This window comes from Dromiciops gliroides, chromosome 4 (genome assembly GCF_019393635.1).
Source record: "Dromiciops gliroides isolate mDroGli1 chromosome 4, mDroGli1.pri, whole genome shotgun sequence".
NCBI classification, from domain to species: Eukaryota; Metazoa; Chordata; class Mammalia; order Microbiotheria; family Microbiotheriidae; genus Dromiciops; species Dromiciops gliroides.
Window position 1 is genome coordinate 216,458,331 of NC_057864.1, and position 18,191 is coordinate 216,476,521.

The 18,191-nt window shown below is 37.4% G+C and overlaps 1 protein-coding gene across 3 annotated transcripts in view; it reads right to left on the minus strand.

The window, feature by feature from the left end:
* RPTOR (regulatory associated protein of MTOR complex 1) overlaps nt 1-18,191 on the minus strand; it is a 505,620-nt gene that overhangs the window by 181,837 nt on the left and 305,592 nt on the right. For all 3 annotated transcript variants that reach the window (XM_044002818.1, XM_044002819.1, XM_044002817.1), the window contains exon 13: nt 16,257-16,367. In XM_044002818.1, the coding sequence (XP_043858753.1) occupies nt 16,257-16,367 (111 nt within the window). The remainder of the gene's footprint in view (nt 1-16,256; nt 16,368-18,191) is intronic.

Genomic DNA, 18,191 nt, shown 5'->3' on the forward strand with positions numbered 1-18,191 from the left:
GATGATTGTTGATTCTTTGTAGGTAGCAGGAAAGCAGTAAGCACTTGCTTAGTAGAAAAATTCTTTAGGAAGAGAAAAAGAAAGGGAACGATTGAACTGGGCAAGGTCTTGGAAAATATGGTAGGGGATGGGATCAGGAACACCAGAGAACTTATCTTTGGTGAGGAGACAGGTCACCTTTTCATAAGTGACTAGAGAAAAAGAGAAGGGTGAAGTTTTAGAAAGGTTTTGAGACATGGAATAGGGGAGAGGAGAAAGCTAATTCATGATAGATGGTCTGAATTTTGTCATCCCCATAGATGGTACTAAGACTAAGGAGAGGAGAAGACTTGCAACAGCTATTGTGGGGAGCCAAATAATCAGTCAGGGAAGAATAAAAGGACTGTCTAGCAGGAGAGAGCACAGTTAAGATTAGGTAATTAGAATTGATAATGACTTGGAGAAACAGGGGCTGTGGTCCAACCAGAGGCCAAACTTCAAGGGAGTCTGCCGGCTCTGTTTAGTGGTGATAGTCTGACTTGTACCAGTGATTCAACACCTGTCATTCTAGTAACATGTTCTACATTATTAATATTAAACTAATAATTCCATGGCCCAAGCTGCCTGAGGTAATATTTAATATTGGTACCACAGAAAGAACTTGGAATTCTGATTTCTAATCCTCTGTGATAGCCACTAACTTTAACTGCTTTCAATATATAACTTAAATCTGCTTAGGGCCACCAGGTCAAATATTACTACTAGTGAAAAATGAATGTACTGAGAGTGGGAATGCAATCAGAAACAATTTCTGGTACTGCTGCCTTCAGGGCTATACAGTAAGATGTCAGCTTTCTCAAGTCAATTGTTTCAGTTTTATGTCACTAGTAAGCATAAAAGAGAGGCATAAATGAACTGGTATTGATATAGGATGGGGAAAGGAAGCATTCTTTATGTTGCTGTTTAAAAAATGAGTCCATTTCTGAAGCCAGGATCTAGACAATTTATATAGTGCTTTCATATTAAATATATGCCTAGTGTGGGGATATACTCAAGAGCTGACCAGGTTCCTGCTTCTGTCTCTGCTCCAGTCCAACACTGCAGTGGTAGTGATTCAGTGCAGTCCAACCATAAATTACTGCACCCTTCAGTCAACACACTGAAAAACAGCCTCTCTTGATCGCCTGAAGCATCTAGGATAACACTTCACTTACATTTGCAGGGCATACCCCTGCAGTCATTGTTTCTCCCATTAATCTTTCAAAAGGGTAATCTATAAAACCACCACCACCACCACAATCTAATACACCAGTCAGACACGGTTGGTCGAAATGGACAAATACAGCATTCTACTGATGTGGCCACTACATTGTTGTAGTCAACAAACAGCAGGTTATAGACCTTCTGCCTCTTCCTCTTCCTCTCCTGGGTTTTCATTTTGGGAAGGGGTTGACGTTTTAAAAACTTCATATTTGACAATCCAGAAGCTCAAAACAAATACCCTTCAATATTATACTCTTCGTTTCCCTGGATGTACCTCAGGTAAATCACGGCCCAAGTGACATACAGAAGAACTTTGCTTTCTTTTCTTTCCTATAAACACATCACAAATTCTGAGTTTGCCTTTCGCTAAGCAGGCTTATTCATTTGGTACAACTGCAATGCTGGGAAAAATGGAATAAACCCATTTTGTGTTTCCCCAGATGTGTCACTGAGATACTGGAGTATCGGCTTTGGTGTTAGTAGATCTCTGTGCATGGCATCATGTTAGGTGCAAATATCTCTCTAAAAAGAGCAGGAAAATCCACTTAGGGGTCCTTCAGTAAAAAGCAAGCTACCTTAAGTAGTATGCTTGCTAGGGAGAGGCTGCTATACCCTGCATTTCAACGGTACCAAAAAAAACCACACAGATAAATAATATAAAACACGGATATAAAATTGTTTCAGAGGTGAAACTGGGGAATCTGCTGACATACCTTCCCTGAAGTGACCAAGCCTTCCAGTTTTTACATGTCCTCATCTGACATGTAAAAACCTGCTGAGGTTTGAGAAACAAGATTCACCAGCATGGGGACTGAGCTATGTAAGATGTACTTATTTCTACAGATAGTTTTAAAATATGTGAATACCTCCCAGCACAGTTGCTTAATTGTTTATTAATTGGGACATCTATCTCCAGTGGGGTTGGACTAACTTTACTCCAGTGCACATTCTAAATAGAGCAAGAAGATATTACAGCAAGGTAAATATGATGCTTAAAAGGAAGCACAAATTGGAGCTCCAGACCTGGCAAAATCCTGAGGGCTCTCATAAGAGTAAGTGACAATCAAAAGGTTTAAAAAAAAAAAGGAAAAGGAGGAATCTGACAATGGTCCTGAGAGAGTATGAAAACAAAAGGATATCTTGAAAGACTTATGGCTGCAGGGGAGGGAAAAGGAAAACTGTTGTCTCTTCCTCAAAACTGCGAAGAGGAGGCTGATTCCTGCAGGACCCAGCAAAGATTCCACTGATTTCTCTGGCTTCTCTAATCACATAGGCTGTATATCAGAGGCTAGGTGAAGCTGTTTTGATGAATTCACATTTTAATTCAGGGATTCATCATGGGATGCTAGTCAATAACTGAACAATAATAATTTGTTTTTGTTTTTAAATTAGGTAATGGGTCTAGGGGAGGACTGATACCAGTCTGTGAATGATGAAATATTTTGCTGAGATAAAAGTATATATGAGTTATGCAAAAATTTTAGGTTTTGGGGACACTCTGTATATCACCAAATTTCTTAACACTTCAACTTTCCTCGATTCAAGGCCATGTGGAACCTAGCCCTTCCTTTTCCAAAAGGGGTAAGGAGAAGGAGCAAACACTTCAGAAGGAAAGATGTAGTGAGAATGAGCATAAGACACAGTCAGTCACAAATATGCTGGGAGAAATCCAGGGATGATGCTGGCAGGAGTGATATTAAATACACTAAGGAGCTGTTGCATCCTCTGCATTTTAGCACATGCACTGGGCCCTGGTGAAAATGAAAGAAGCACAAAGTACCCAAGGAATCAGCTATGGCAGCCGGGAATGGAATCCTGATGGAAAAACTGGGTTCCTGGGCCTGAAGATCAGTTTTGGTGGATCATGCTTTGCAGAACTCAGAAGGACAGACCCAAGCCTGGTGATTACTACTCCCTCATCTTCTGCCTTTGTCTCGTTCGTCCAAATAGAGGTGGGAGTGTTTATCAGTCTTAAGCATTTGTCATGATGCTTGTTTTGCAGTTGTAAGAATTCAGGTTCTCCAAAATAAAAATAAGGTTAAACATCTCATTCATCACATGAACAATCTAAGTGTTTCATTACTCCCAGGCACCTGAAGGAGAATCTTTAGATAGGATAGCACACAGATGGAAGTAGCAAATTTTTAATTTTAATATATCTTTACACTTCTTCCATGCAGTACCAAGGAGATCCTGAGGGAAGAGAGTGGGTGGGTAACTGCAATGGCAGGGTTGAGGAAGGAATAGAAAGCTTGGAACAGCAGCTCTGAAGACAAGGATTGAAGCATTAGGGAGAAAGAGAATGAAGGCCCAGTTGAGATTAGATAAACTTTTCTCCACCAACTGATTCTCTGGCTGAACTCACTGCCTGAGGGTTAGTACATTGCCATCTGCTGCCCATCCCACAGTGGCTGTGTTAATAGCCTGTATCCCTCTTTTACCAAAAGGCTGTGCCCCATTCTTTCTTTAAAAAGAGACTATATTTTGTGAGCTCCCCGTCTTAATTTCTACACATTAAACCACTTAAAGCATCATATCAAACTCACTTCTTCTTTGCTCCACTCTCGGATGATGAGGCATGTTTTTGTGAACACTAACCCCTTCATTGGAGCCTTTCGTGTCATCCATACTCAGTTTGCTTCTTTAATCACCTCTTTTCCTCTCCCTAATGTTCAACCGCTCCTTATGCAGGAGGTCTTTCTCTCTGTCGATAAACAGGCCCAGCTCTAGCTGAGTGTGTCCCCCTGAGTTCAGCAAAACATGATCTACCTGGGATAGAGATGAGACTACTGGGGCGGAGCCAAGATGGCAGAGGAAAGGCAGTGAGCTCTGGAACTCACAACATGATTGCTCCAAAAAACCCATCAAAATAATGCCAAAGGACAATGCCTGGAGCAGCAAAACCCACAAAGAATGTGCTGAAATCATCTAACCAAGAACTGCTTGGAAGGTTGGAAGGAGGGAGCTGCTGTGCTGAGACAGGAGTGGAACCCAACCCCACAGTCTCACCAGAGAAGGAGGCCCCCAGAGCTTCTGAATCAGCTGAAGCGCCAGTGTCATCTGGAACTAGACTCCCAGTCTGGTGAGAGGGCTGAGCCCTTGGCAGGAGGGAGACTACAGGGGTCTATGCTAGTGCTGAGGCAGAACTTGGGTTTTTCACCCCTGCTGGGAACCAGGAGGTAGGCTTGAGTAGCAGTAGCCCGGGTGGGGGAAGGGCACAGGCTCCTTGGAGCTGACAACCACAACACACAAAGCTGGTTGATTAGCAAGTTGGTCTGGGGTCATCGATGGACCAGGGAACAGGTCAGGCAAATGAAGAACCTGATCGTCCTTTAATCATACCACCTGGGACTTCTGAAGCTTGGGATACTGCAGCCTGGAAACAGTGCCCCACTTTAGGGAGCTAAAAGTCAAGTAAAAGAAAGGTAAGATGAGCAGATAGAGAAAGGTGAGGACCAAAGAAAGCTTCATCGGTAACAAGGAAGATCGAGGTGCACCCTCAGAGGAAGATGTCAATGTCAGTGCCACTATATGTAAAGCTTCTAAGAAAAATATGAATTAATTTCAGGCCACTGTGCCGCCTAGCTGACCCGCAAATCCCTTTTGAAGAGGGATAGAATGAAAGAAGATGGATAACAGAATAAATATCACGGGGAAGGGAATAGGATGGAAGGTAAACAATTGACAATAGTAATCATAAAAAAGAGAAAAGGGGAAAAAATTGTACAAAAAATATTTATAGTAACTCTCTGTGTTGTGGCTAAGAATTGTGAATGAAGGGAATTTCCATCGATTGGGGAATGATGGAAGAAGCTATGCTATATGATTGTGGTGGAATGGTCTTGTGCTATAGGAAATGATAACAGGATGATCCCAGAAAAACCTGGAAAGACTCATGAACTGATGTATAATGAAGTGAGCAGAGCTGGGAGGACATTGTGCATAGTGACAGCAGTATTGTTGAATAAGCAATTGTGAATGACTTAACTACTCTCAACAATACAATGATCCAAGATAATCCCAAGGAACTAATGAAGAAGCTTACTATTCACCCCCCATAGAAAGAACTGATGAAAAGACTTGTGGATTGTACATATATAACCTGGTTGCGATCTTGTGGAGGGGGGAATAAAGGGAGGGAAGGAGGGAGAAAAATTTGGAACTCTAAATCTTATGAAAATGAATGTTGAAAACTACCTTACACATAACTGGAAAAATATAAAATTAAAAATTAAAAAAACAAAGAAACAAACACACATCAAAAAAACCCATGATCTACCAAAACAGATTTTTCAGGCCCAGGAACCCAATGCTTCCATCAGGATTGCATTCTCAGTCTCCTGCCCTCCTGGATGCTACAATTGATTCCCTGGGTACCTTGTGCTTCTTTTACTCTCACCAGGGCCCAGTGCAGGTGGTAAATGCAGAGGATGCAACAGCTACTTAGTATATTTAATATCACTCCTGCCAGAATCAGCCCTGGATTTCTCAGCATGCTTGGGACTGACTGTGTCTCATGCTCATCTTTTCTTCTGTAGTGCTTCCTTCCCTCTCCCCCCACCTCGCTTTTTGGAACAAGAGGGGCTATGTTCCACATGGACTTGAATTGATGAAAGTTGGCGCATTCCCTAGTCACCAGCAGGCAGCTGATCTTCAGCATTCAATAAAAATTACATTGTATTCTGGAGAGACATAAAAGTGATAAGAAATTGGGTCATATACAAAGTGTCCCCAAAGCCTAAAACTTTTGGGATACCCCGTACATACGCTTATCTCAGCAAAATATTACATCATTCATAAGACTCTGATCTCAGTCCTCCCCTACCCACAATTACTAATCTAAAAAGAAAAACAGATTGTTATTGTTCAGTTATTATATAGTGTACCATGATAAAGTTTGTAAGCAAAATATGAATTTATCAAAGCAGCCTCAGATAGTCTTAACACCCTTCTCTGAATATACCATCACAACAATTGATCATACCCTCTCAGTACAATCATTTACAATAAAATTCCAAGAAAAAGATGAATACATGTGTTTCTTTTACTTTGTCACCTCCCACTCACTTCTTAACCTTTTATAATTTGGCTTTCCCTCCTACCACAAGAACAAAAATGGTCTCTCTAAAGTAATCAATGATTTATTTCTTTCTATAACCAATGGGGCTAATTCTTTTTTTTTTGGTAAAAGTTTCATGTGGTACTGAGAAATACATGTATTCTTTAACATTCCTATTGCTATAGCTCTAGCTTTTCCAGCACTTTTTTCCATTCTAAATTTTCCCTTTGGTTTAATCTGTTAGATTTGTCCAAAACTGTGAAGACAATAGTCTCCCATAGCTATTGTACTGCTATCTATATCTTCTTGTAATTCATTCATAGAAGTACAGGAAATAATTGAATCTGACCAAGTTTAATTTATATAAAGGATGCAAGGACAGTAAAACGTTAGGAAAACAACCAATATAAATGATCATATTAAAGCCACATGATAATCTCAAGAAATACAGAAAAAGTCTTTGACAAAGCACAATACTCATTTATGCTAAAAACTCTATGAAGGATATATAGGCACAGACTCTTTAAAACATATATACCTAAAACCAAAAATAAGCATGATATGCAATGAACACACATTAGAATTTTTCCAAGTAAATATATGTGATTAAAGTAAGGATGCATGGGGCAGCTAGGTGGTGCAGTAGATATAGCACCAGCCCTGGATTCAGAAGGACCTGAGTTCAAATCCAGCTTCAGACATTTGACACTTACTAGCTTTGTGACGCTGGGCATGTCATTTAACACCATCTGCCTCACCAAAAAAAAAAAAAAAAAGTAAGGGTGCTTACTCACCCTGCTATTATTTGATATATTTCTAGAAATGCTAGCAATATTCATAAGGGAAAGAAATTAAAGGTGTAAAGATAGCTAAAGAGGAGATAAAAATAATGATGGTAGGTTGGTATATATATAATGATAGGATTATATAAATATATATATATGATATAATTAGAAAATCCTATGAAATCAATAAAGATACTAAGAGAGAAAATCGATGGCTTTAGCAAAGTTGCAGGCTACAGAATTAACCAACAAAAATAAACAGCATTTTAATAAGAAAAACTTATAAGCAATAATTAAAAAGGGAAATACTATTCAACATCACTATAAAATGCATAAAATACTTGGGGTCTACTGATTCCTCCTGGAGCTCATGGTAAAACAGCTAGGGAGGAAGCATGGCCTGGGATTTGGAGACTGTGAGGGTTAAGGTACATAGGGATAAAGTACACAGGGCTCATATTGAAAAAGTAAATATTTCAAAATTCCTATAGGCAGGAAGATCAAGCTGGTTAAAAAATTCAGACTATAAAAAGTAGCTCACAGAGACACAGAGAACATTACAGGCAAGGGCATTTCAAATTGGGCTTCCAAAGTAGTTTCTTAAGCATGAATAAATAAGTATTTCCTTCAGTATGATGAAAATATTACAGACAATGCCCTCATATTTTCCAACGTGGAGTCAAAAATGAAAGAGTACTGCAGAACATCACTTGAATATTTTGGTCCCTAGAAATAAGCAGGCCTCTGGGAGCGAAATGTAACCAAGAGGTAATATTAAATCAGATTTCTTAAACTGAAATACGTTCACGCCATTTGCAACTACAATGGGAGAGTAAACACAAAAGTTGTACAAAAAGTATCATGAACATTTCAAGGAGGAAAATTTTCAGCTTGGTTTGAAGATAGATATAACTAATCTAAGCATAAAATTAAAAGCCAAAAACACAAACCATATGCAAGGCATAAAATAGTGAGATGAGCAAGCACTCAGTGGTATCATATTTTAAAAATTGTATGTTTTGTTTTTACATTACAGACATTTATAGATTAACTCTCCATGCACCCTCCACACCCCATGAAACGTCTCTTCTAACAAATCAATAATAATATATGTATAATAGTGATATCACCTATAAGTGCATGCAAAATTCCATATCAGTAGCAACTTTCCCACTTCTTTATTTTTAAAAAATTATTTTGTAAATTAACAGAAATCTATTTTTTCTTCTTGCTGTACTGAACATCTTGAAAAAAGGGATTGAAAAATGAATTCAAGGGATAGGTAGTATATGCCATATTTGATCCTCTGGGATCACTGGAAGATCATTGTACTCATCCTAGTTCCTAGAACTCTGAAAACTGTTTTTATAGCGCTGTTATTGTATAAAATGTTCAATTTACTGCAGTTCGTTTCATTCTTCAGTTCAGAAAACTATTTAAAAGTGGTTTTTTTGGTTTTTTTTACAGGGCAATGGGGGTTAAGTGACTTGCCCAGAGTCACACAGCTGTTAAGTGTCAAGTGTCTGAGGCCACATTTGAACTCAGGTATTCCCAAACCCAGGACAGGGGCTTTATCCACTGAGCCACCTAGCTGCACCTAAAAGTGTTTTTGTAATATTAATATTGTAGTATAAGTTCTTCAGGTTCTGCTTACTATATCAGTTGATATGTCTCTTTGAAATGATTTATTTCTTCATTGCTTATAGCAAAATAATATTCCATCATATTCATACAGCACAATTTACTGAGCTATATGCCAATTGATGGCTATATTTAAAATTTTTGTTACCATTAAAAAAAAAAAGCTGCTATTAAACACTTTTGTAAGTCTAAGACTTTCCTATTTCAATGCTCTTCCTATTTTAAATCTTTCAGGTTTACTGAAGCACAATAACTGTTTCAATTAATTTGTTAGCTGAATCATTAGGGTTCTTTAAGTATATCATATAATTTGCAAAACAATAAAAATTCATTTGCTGCTTCTTTACCTATGCTTCAATTTCTTTTTCTTGTCTCATTGCTATAACCAGAATTTCTAACTATACCAAAGAGAAGTGGTAACAATGGACATACCTATTTCTCTGTTACTTAAAATGGTAGTTTTTCTTTTTTAAGAAAAGTGCTGTTTATTCCTATATTTTGTAGGTTTTTATTAAACCAAATTTTTGGGGGGGCAAAAACTTTACTTGCATCTATTTCTGATTACAATCATATGAACATTTTAAATCACAACTACAAGTTCTTTATCCATTTTATTTATAAAGATTTATATTTACACACATTTATATTCATATTTTATTAGCATTCTTAGTGAAGTTTATAATTTTTCTAATATTAAAACAGTCCTGACTTCTAGGTAGAAGTCCAACTTGGTCATGGTGGGTAATCTTTGTGTTATTTTGCTTTAGCCTCTTTCAATGTATTTAAAGTATTAAGCATTATATTTTAAATTTTTGCATCAATATTCATTGGATATGTTGAACTATAGATTTCTTTTTCGGTTTTAACTGTCACTAGCTTATGTATCAAGCCCATAGCTGTATCACAGAAAAAATGTGGTAGGCAAACTGGCTATTTATGTGAAGCTTATATGATATGGGAAACAATTTTTGGATTTTTGATAGAATTCACTTGTGAATCTATATGATCCTGCAGTATTTAAATTTGACATACATTTAAGCCTTGTTCAACTTATTCCTCTGGAATTTGTTTATTCAAATTCCCTGTTTCTTGCTAGGTTGCTTTCAATATTTTATATTTTTATAAATATTAATTTATTTTATTGAAGTTATTGGTTTTAATGGAACATAGTTAGATAAAAGAGTTTCTAATAATATCATTTATTTCTTCTTCAAAATGAATTACCCTTTTCCATTACTGATACTGGTAATGTGGTTTTCCTCTTTACATCTTTAAAATAAAATTAGCTAACATTAATTATTAATTAATTAATTATTAATTAGTTATCAATATCAATTTTTTAAAAGGTTCTAGATTAATTTGTTAGTTTGGTTTCCTTTTGGTTTTCAATTTTTAAAATTTCTTCTTTGATTTTCATGATTTCTATTTTGGTATTTAATTGGGATTTAAAAATTTGTTGGTTTTCAAGTAGTTTTAGTTGTATTGCTAATTAATTTATTCTCTTTTTTTGTTAAAGTGTTTAGAGATGTACAATTTTTTTTTTTTTAGTGAGACAATTGGGGTTAAGTGACTTGCCCAGGGTCACACAGCTAGTAAGTGTCAAGTGTCTGAGGCCGGATTTGAACTCAGGTACTCCTGACTCCAGGGCTGGTGCTCTATCCACTGCTCCACCTAGCTGCCCCCAGAGATGTACATTTTTACTTAAGAATTACTTATGCTAGGGACGGCTAGATAGCACAGTGGATAAAGCACCGGCCCTGGATTCAGGAGTATCTGAGTTCAAATCCCGCCTCAGACATTTGACACTTACTGGCTGTGTGACCCTGGGCAAGTCACTTAACCCCCATTGCCCCCCCCAAAAAGAATTACTTATGTTATATCTACAAATTGTGGCAAGCTGTTACATTGTTCTCATTATCTTCAATGAAATTTATCTATCATTTCTCTGATTTGTTCTTTGACTCACCAATTCTTTTGCATGAGGTATTTTTAGTCTCCTGTTGATTTTTTTTTTTTTTTTGCTGAGGCAATTGGGGTTAAGTGACTTGCCCAGGGTCACACAGCTCGTAAGTGTTAAGTGTCTGAGGCCGGATTTGAACTCAGGTACTCCTGAATCCAGGTCCTGTGCTTTATCCACTGCGCCATCTAGCTACCCCGTCTCCTGTTGATTTTTAAAACTTTTTTCTGCAGTCTTTTATTTAATTTTTGTTGCAATAAGATATTTGTGACCTAAGATATGATCCATTTCTTTAGGGTACAAAAAAACCTCCTTCAAAGTCTATTCAATCACTTCCAGAGGTCCTAATTTTTCTAAAATTCTATTCAGGTCCTTAACTCTTTTCTTGTTTTGCCTTTTTTTTTTAAATTGGTTTAACCTAAGGTTGACAGAGGTAAACTGAAGTGCCCCACTATTATTGTTTTATCGTTTTAGTGTCTGTTTTCCTGTTAGGTACTTAGAAGCAGATAGAGGCAGCCTTTATTGGGGTGAAAGCAAAGTAAGCATGACAACTGACCTGAGTGCCCTAAGGCAAGAGGGGGCTAAGATCCTTATTGTATTAAAGAAGTTCCAGGCACAGCAGGTGGGAAAGAAACACAGTGGAAAGAGACACAATGCCCCTGTATTCTTAATTTTAAATAGTATCTCATAAATAAACTCTGCTTTGATTATTTAGTTAAGAGGCTTCTTAATTTTAGCTTATCAATTTGGGAGCAGTGTGGTGGAACATTATAAATGGCCCATGCTAAATTAATAGCAGTCAGATAGCCAAATAGTCAAAAGTCCCCAGATTAGTCCTCCAGTCAGATTAGCCCCCAAATTAGGCCAGTACTTTAAAATATTCTTACATTTGAATGGCGACCCAGATGGGACTTATGACCCAATTATAATTTTTCATATAATCATAATTTTTCATAAGTCCAATTATATAATTTTTAGACTAGATTAGATTATTAATGATTAATTTTTTTACAACATCAAATTTTCAAAACACACAAAGCTAGAAATGGATGAATAATATATTGTATGAAAGAATAAGGATTCAAGATCTTGATCCAAGCTAACATTAGGAAGTTGAATACAGATTCCTATACTGTAAATTATAACACTTCCTATATCAGTTATACTATTAAGAATGGAGATAGGCTAGAAAGAAGCTCATGGGAGCAGCTAGGTGGCACAATGAATAAAGCACCAGCCCTGGATTCAGGAGGACCTGACTTCAAATCTGGCCTCAGACACTTGACATTTACTAGCTGTGTGACCTTGGGCAAGTCACTTAACCCTCATTGCCCTGCCAAAAAAAAAAAAGAAAAAAGAAAGAAAAAAAGCTCATGTCAAAAAACCTAGTTCAATATGAGTCAGCAGTGTGATACAGCAGCTGTATTTGCTGCTGGTTCTCTATTCCCTGATATCTATGGGAATCTATTCAGTTTTGGTTGCCATGTTTCAGGAGAGGCATTTTAAAGTTGGAAAATGTCCATGAAGCCATGACTGGGATAGTAGAAACCCTAAAATACATTGCTTGAGAGGAATGGCCAAAGGAACTGGGGATTAGCATGGAGACCTGGTTTAAGGAAAAAAGCAGAGCAGTCTTGTTCAAGGGGTTGGTGTGTGAAAGAGTCATAAAGACTTACACTAGAGAAAGACAGAGAGAGTCAGATTGTGTCTGAATATAATGAAAAATGTTCTAAACAATAGAGGTGCCCCCAAATAGAATGAGTTGGTCCAGGTGGTAGTGACGTTCCTGTTGGGTGTCTGCTTAAATGGGATGCCTTAGACATCTAGAGTCTGTTAGGTTTTTAAGGTTCTTAATCCTATTGATGACTAATTGTGGTAATGCTACATTCATTAGCTTAGCTCCCTCAGGTTGGAGATTGATGGTCATCATTGATTCTTCTTCCTTCTTCAGGCACCATATGAAATCAAGGGCCAAGTCCTTTGAATTTCCTCTCAGATTTCTCCCAAAGAGGCATCTGTAGTCTTGTGATGTACCTCTGAACACAAACTATAAGGCGGATGAGAATATGTAAATTGTCTACTGCAGACTACAAGAGTTCTTAGCACAGATAGCAGGCATTAGTAGCCAGGGAAGGTAGAGTTGGGTAAGGGAGAAGAACAGAGAGAAGAATGTTTTCTAAGTTTGAGAAGTTTTATGTAATAGGAACCTTTGGTATTTAAACAAAACAAAACTATAGACTAATGAAAATTACCTAGGACTAACTTTCATGGAAAAAATTAGGGCAAATAACAGTAGATTTAAAGTCATGTCACTTCAGTCATCTAATCCTGTTTCCCCATCTATAAAATGAGGAAAATAATACTTGTATAACAGGGTCATTATGAGGATCAAGGGAAATATCATACATAATAAAACCAGGAGAACATTGTGCACAGCATCATCAACATTGTGTGTTGTTCAACTGTGATAGACTAGATTCTTCTCACCAATCCAACAGTACAAGAAAGTTCCAAAGGACTCATGATGGAAAAGACTCTCCAAATCCAGAAAAAAAAATAAAAAGGAATTGTGGAATATGGACACTGATTGGACCATACTATTTCTTTTGTTTTTGGCACTGTTATTTTTCTTTTTTAGAGGTTTTTTCTTCTTGCTCTGATTCCTCTTGTATAACATGACTAATGCAGAAATATGTTTAATGTTATTATATATATATATATATATATATATATATATATATAAATAAAACCTATATCAGATTACCTGCTGTCTAGGGGAGGGGGAGAGGAAGGGGACGGGGGAGGGGGGGTGGGGAGAAAAATTTGAAATTGGAAATCTTATCTAAACATAGGTTGAAAACTTAAATATATATATATATAAAAATATATATAAAGTCAATTATTATATCTTTATTGTAACAGTTTTGTTACACTTTCTGTTACCACTGTTACCAACCAAATTCATCCCTGTGCATTTGATACTAAAATAGCTTCCTAACTATTCTCTCAGACTCTCTCCTCACTTCAGCAACAAACCCAGATGATTTCCCAAAGAAACCTTTGGATTACTTCAATTTTTCTGCTCAAAAAATCCTAAAGGCTCCCCCACTGCATACCAAAAGATCTATATTCCTTGGCAAATATTCAAGACCCTTCATGCTATATCTGATCATGACCTACTATGTTAGCCGTATTCTCTATGCTCTAGCCAAAATACTATTCTTAGTAGTCATTGAGTGTTCCCCAAAACATGCCTCATACTTCCACAGCTCTGTTGCATTCATTGCTCATGATATTATCCCTTCCTTGCATGTTCTTTGAAAATCAAAGCCAAAGCACTCATGAAGGACCAGGTAAATTCAACTTCCTGCACAAAACCATTCCTGATTTCTGACTAGATCTTTTTCTCTTTCACTATTGTTTGTATCTCTGCCTTGTGTAGTTATTTTATCTTTCTCAACTAAATTATAAAATACTTGCAGGTGGAAAACATTATTCATATATGTCTAGCACAATAACTTATACCTAGTAGTTTCTCTTCTTCTAATTCAAATTTTATTACTGCTTCCCTCCACATGCCCCCAACCACACAGTCGTTTCTGGTTAGACAGTAACTTCATAACAAAGAAAAACAGTTAAGTAAAACCAACCAACACAATGACCATGTATGAAAGCACATGTAACATTCTGCATCCCTCTCTCATAGCTCTAGAAAGAGAAGCAAGGTATATTTCATCAAGCATTCTCAAGTGCCAAGATTGGTCATTACAATTATACATTGTTTGAATTCCTTAAATAGTACTTTTTGTTCATATTATTTTAGTTTTCCTGCTTCCATTATGTCTGAGAAAATTAATGACAGTCTTCCCATGCTTTTTTGAATTTCTCACATTCATCCATTCATATAGTATAATAATCTTATTTTATATCTATATGGCATATTTTCTCTAGTAATTTCCCCATCAAGTGCACTCACTTTGTTTCTGGATCTTTGCTACCACAAGAAGTGTTGCCATTTTGTTAGAGAGAGGAACTTTTCATCTATGCCTTTTTGAATATACATTTTTATGCCTATTACTTTTTTTTACATCACCTAATTACATTCTACCTCGTATCTCTCCCACTAAGTTGTAACAAATTTTTTAAAAGAAAGAAATTAAGATCAAGAAATATAATAAAACTGTTCAACACAAAGGGAAAAATATGACATTATTTACTAATCTTCTCCAAAGGGGTTGGGAAGTTGTCTTCTCATATCTCTTCTTTGTGAACAAATTTGTTTTATATAATGTCACAGCATTCAGATTTGATTGTTTTGTGGTGGTTGTTTCAGAGAAACTCGGAAAGACTAAGATAAACTGATATAAAGTGAAATAAGAAGAGCCAGGAAAAAACAAAACAAAACAAAACAATGACAATCCAATGAAAAACCCCTTAAATGTTATAGTTTCTTTTTTTTTTCCAGGGCAATGGGGGTTAAGTGACTTGCCCAGGGTCACACAGCTAGTAAGTGTCAAGTGTGTCAGGCCAGATTTGATCTCAGGTACTCCTGAATCCAGGGCGGGTGCTTTATCCGCTGCGCCAACTAGCCGCCCCCCTATAGTTTCTTAATAAATATTTTTGGAATGAAAGAATGCTTGAAGAAGCAGTAAAGCAATTAGAGGTATGAGAATGAAAATCTAGGAGAGAAATGGGCCAGAGATATAGATTGCAAAGTCATATGAATGTCTCTTGTAGTCTCTGAAACAGAGGATACAGGAAAAAACACCCATCAGATGCTAAACTCTATGGATAGCCCACATATGTTGAAAAATGGGAAGTGGATTCACTGAAAGAGGAAGAAGAGTGGGCAGAAGAGTAGGTGGTGACACTAGAGAGGGCAGTGTCAGAAAAGAGTTCCAAGAAAGAGGGGGTGGTCAATAGTATAGATTGTTACAAGGAGGTCAAAGAGAATGGAGATTGAGGATGGAACCACTTTCTTGATGAGGAAGTCATAACTTCCTTTTAAGAGTATATTTTCAGCAATGGTGGAAGAAGTCAGAGTGTGGTTAAGTGTAGTGGGTGGTAATGGAATGGATACAACAAATGTAGAATGTTCTTCCAAAAAATGTAAAATGAAGAGACATAGGACAGCAGTTCTTGGGTATAGCACAATTTTCTTTTCTCTCCCTTTAAAAGAGAGAGAAGACAGAAGTATGTTTGTAGATAAAAAAGAAGATAAGATTTGAGAAGGAAAGACTTGAAAATGCAAGAGACTGAGGGGTTATTATCCCTAAGTGATAACTATTAACTGCTAGTGACTTGTCTTAAAGGATTTGGTAAAGGAAGGGATGAAAACCATGGAAAAGGAAGAAGGCAAGAGTGGTAATTACAAATGAAACCAATGTCTGAATGTTTAAAAAGTGAAAGAAGTTCATTTTAACTGAACATTTGCCTTCTAACCCTTGTATTTGACATTGTTTATGGGGAAGCAGCTTAGGATGAAAAAAAAAAATCAACCTAGTAAAATCCCAGGAAAATATATTCATCAACTGAAACACATTACACATAAAATAAATATGAGATTACTCACACTGTCCACAGCTAGAATTTTGGCCCATATGAAAACAAGAAGTGGCCTCAGCTCTCTGGCTGAGCTCTGGAGCAGTTTCAGCACATAAGGGAATATGCCAACTGACAGGGCCTGGGGAGAAAAAGAGAAAAAGAAAATTAAAAATTACCAATGATCTCACTATAGGTTCTGTACAGGAAGTGAGTGGCACAGGTGGCAGGACCACAGAGCTCTGGGACACAGATGCGACATTATTTTCAGCACATCTGGGAAATATGACCAGAATGAATATCCTTGATTTATAGTAAAGAGGGATTTCCTCCAGATTTATTCATCTCTGATTTAATTCCTTAAAGTTGCCAGGTATTTCAAGACTCATCTGGTCTACAGAGACACAGAATTAATCTAGTGGTAGCTTTTCCTCATTACAACGAATACAGCTTTGTGCCTGAAAACATGCTGCTCTCCATTTCAAATAAGGAAGGCAGTTCGTTCTCAGTGCATGTAAGTGTGTGTGTGTACCCCCCCACACACACACCCAACACCCCTCAACCCACTCGGCCCCCCCCGCCCCCCCCCCAACACAGTGTCTCCTGAATTCTCCATCAGCATGTGAAATATTCTGGTAGGTCCGCACTGCTCACCTCTGGACATGATAACACACACATATATGAGAACAACCTTTAGAGGCGGGTATTGTTGGGATGGGAGGGCTTGGTGCTTAGTTAACATGAAGCAGGTGAGAGTTTTTGGCCCTCTAAGTGGCTCAATACCTCCCAGAATTTCTGTCAGGATACTCTCTTATGGGAAGCCTCTTAAAGCAAAAAATACCGGGGAAATGGGAGAGAGCACATGCTCCGCAGTGTGCAGGACATCTTAGAAGTTCAATTATTTTTTAATTGTGTAAGGCTACGATGTCATCTAATGTTATCATAAGACAGAAACAATATAAAAACAAAGCAAAAAAAAAAAAAAGTCTAGAGACCAAGCATCTTATGTTTGTGGTACAAAGACAATCCTCCAGCACAAGAGAAGTGCCTTTTGCAACCAGAGGAGATGACACACTGAGCTGAAGGCTCAGATTCAACTGCAATACTGACTGGGGGCGCAAGTGGAGGGGGTGGAGGAATTTGGTGTCTCCTACAACTATTTGCACATAGTTCAACATTTCTATCTCCAATGGTTTCTAACTTATTGGGCATTGTCAGGGAAGGAAGTTTTTATGCATATAAATGAAGCAGGGCCCTTAGCATTCTAAATCTAAATTTTATATTTAATCATTTAGTGTGGAAATCTTTCTTAAATGTATTATTACACACATCCCTGTCTTCTTATACTGGTAACATTGAAAATAATGAACTTCAATGATTTAGCTTTATCATTATGAATAGCAATGATTATATTGGGCTAGGTAATGTAACAGTGCTCTGTGAGACTATTAAAATATGTAGCAAAGGTTACTACTATGCTAAATGGCCTGAAACCACTATGCAATATGAATCCCTATACACTTTTTATGCTTTTGTACGATTTTCCCTTGATGTAAGCTGTCATTTCTTGTTCCTGTCAACATGCCTATCTCTTACAGTGCCTCCCTTTTCCACTGTCCTAATTTGCCCTTCATCTGCTGTGGCTGGGAAACCTGATAACCAAGTTTGTCACTGGGTCTAAATTCAGAGCATATAGGCTCAGAGTAGGTACCTAAGTGGCTCTTCTATGAGTAGAATGCTAGGCTATATTTCATGGACTTTATTATACCTAATTTGGCTGCTCAGAGGCCTTTTTTTGCTTACTTCCGGGTTCTTGGCTGTGTTCCGGATAGCTGAGGTTGCCGGATAATGGACCTCCAGATAAGTGAGTAAGGTGTTACTGTACTTTCTTTTCTGCAAAGGCTATGGCTAGGTGCAATCTCAGATGGAAGAAGAGGGATAAAAAGTGAATAATGGTAGTTGCTTT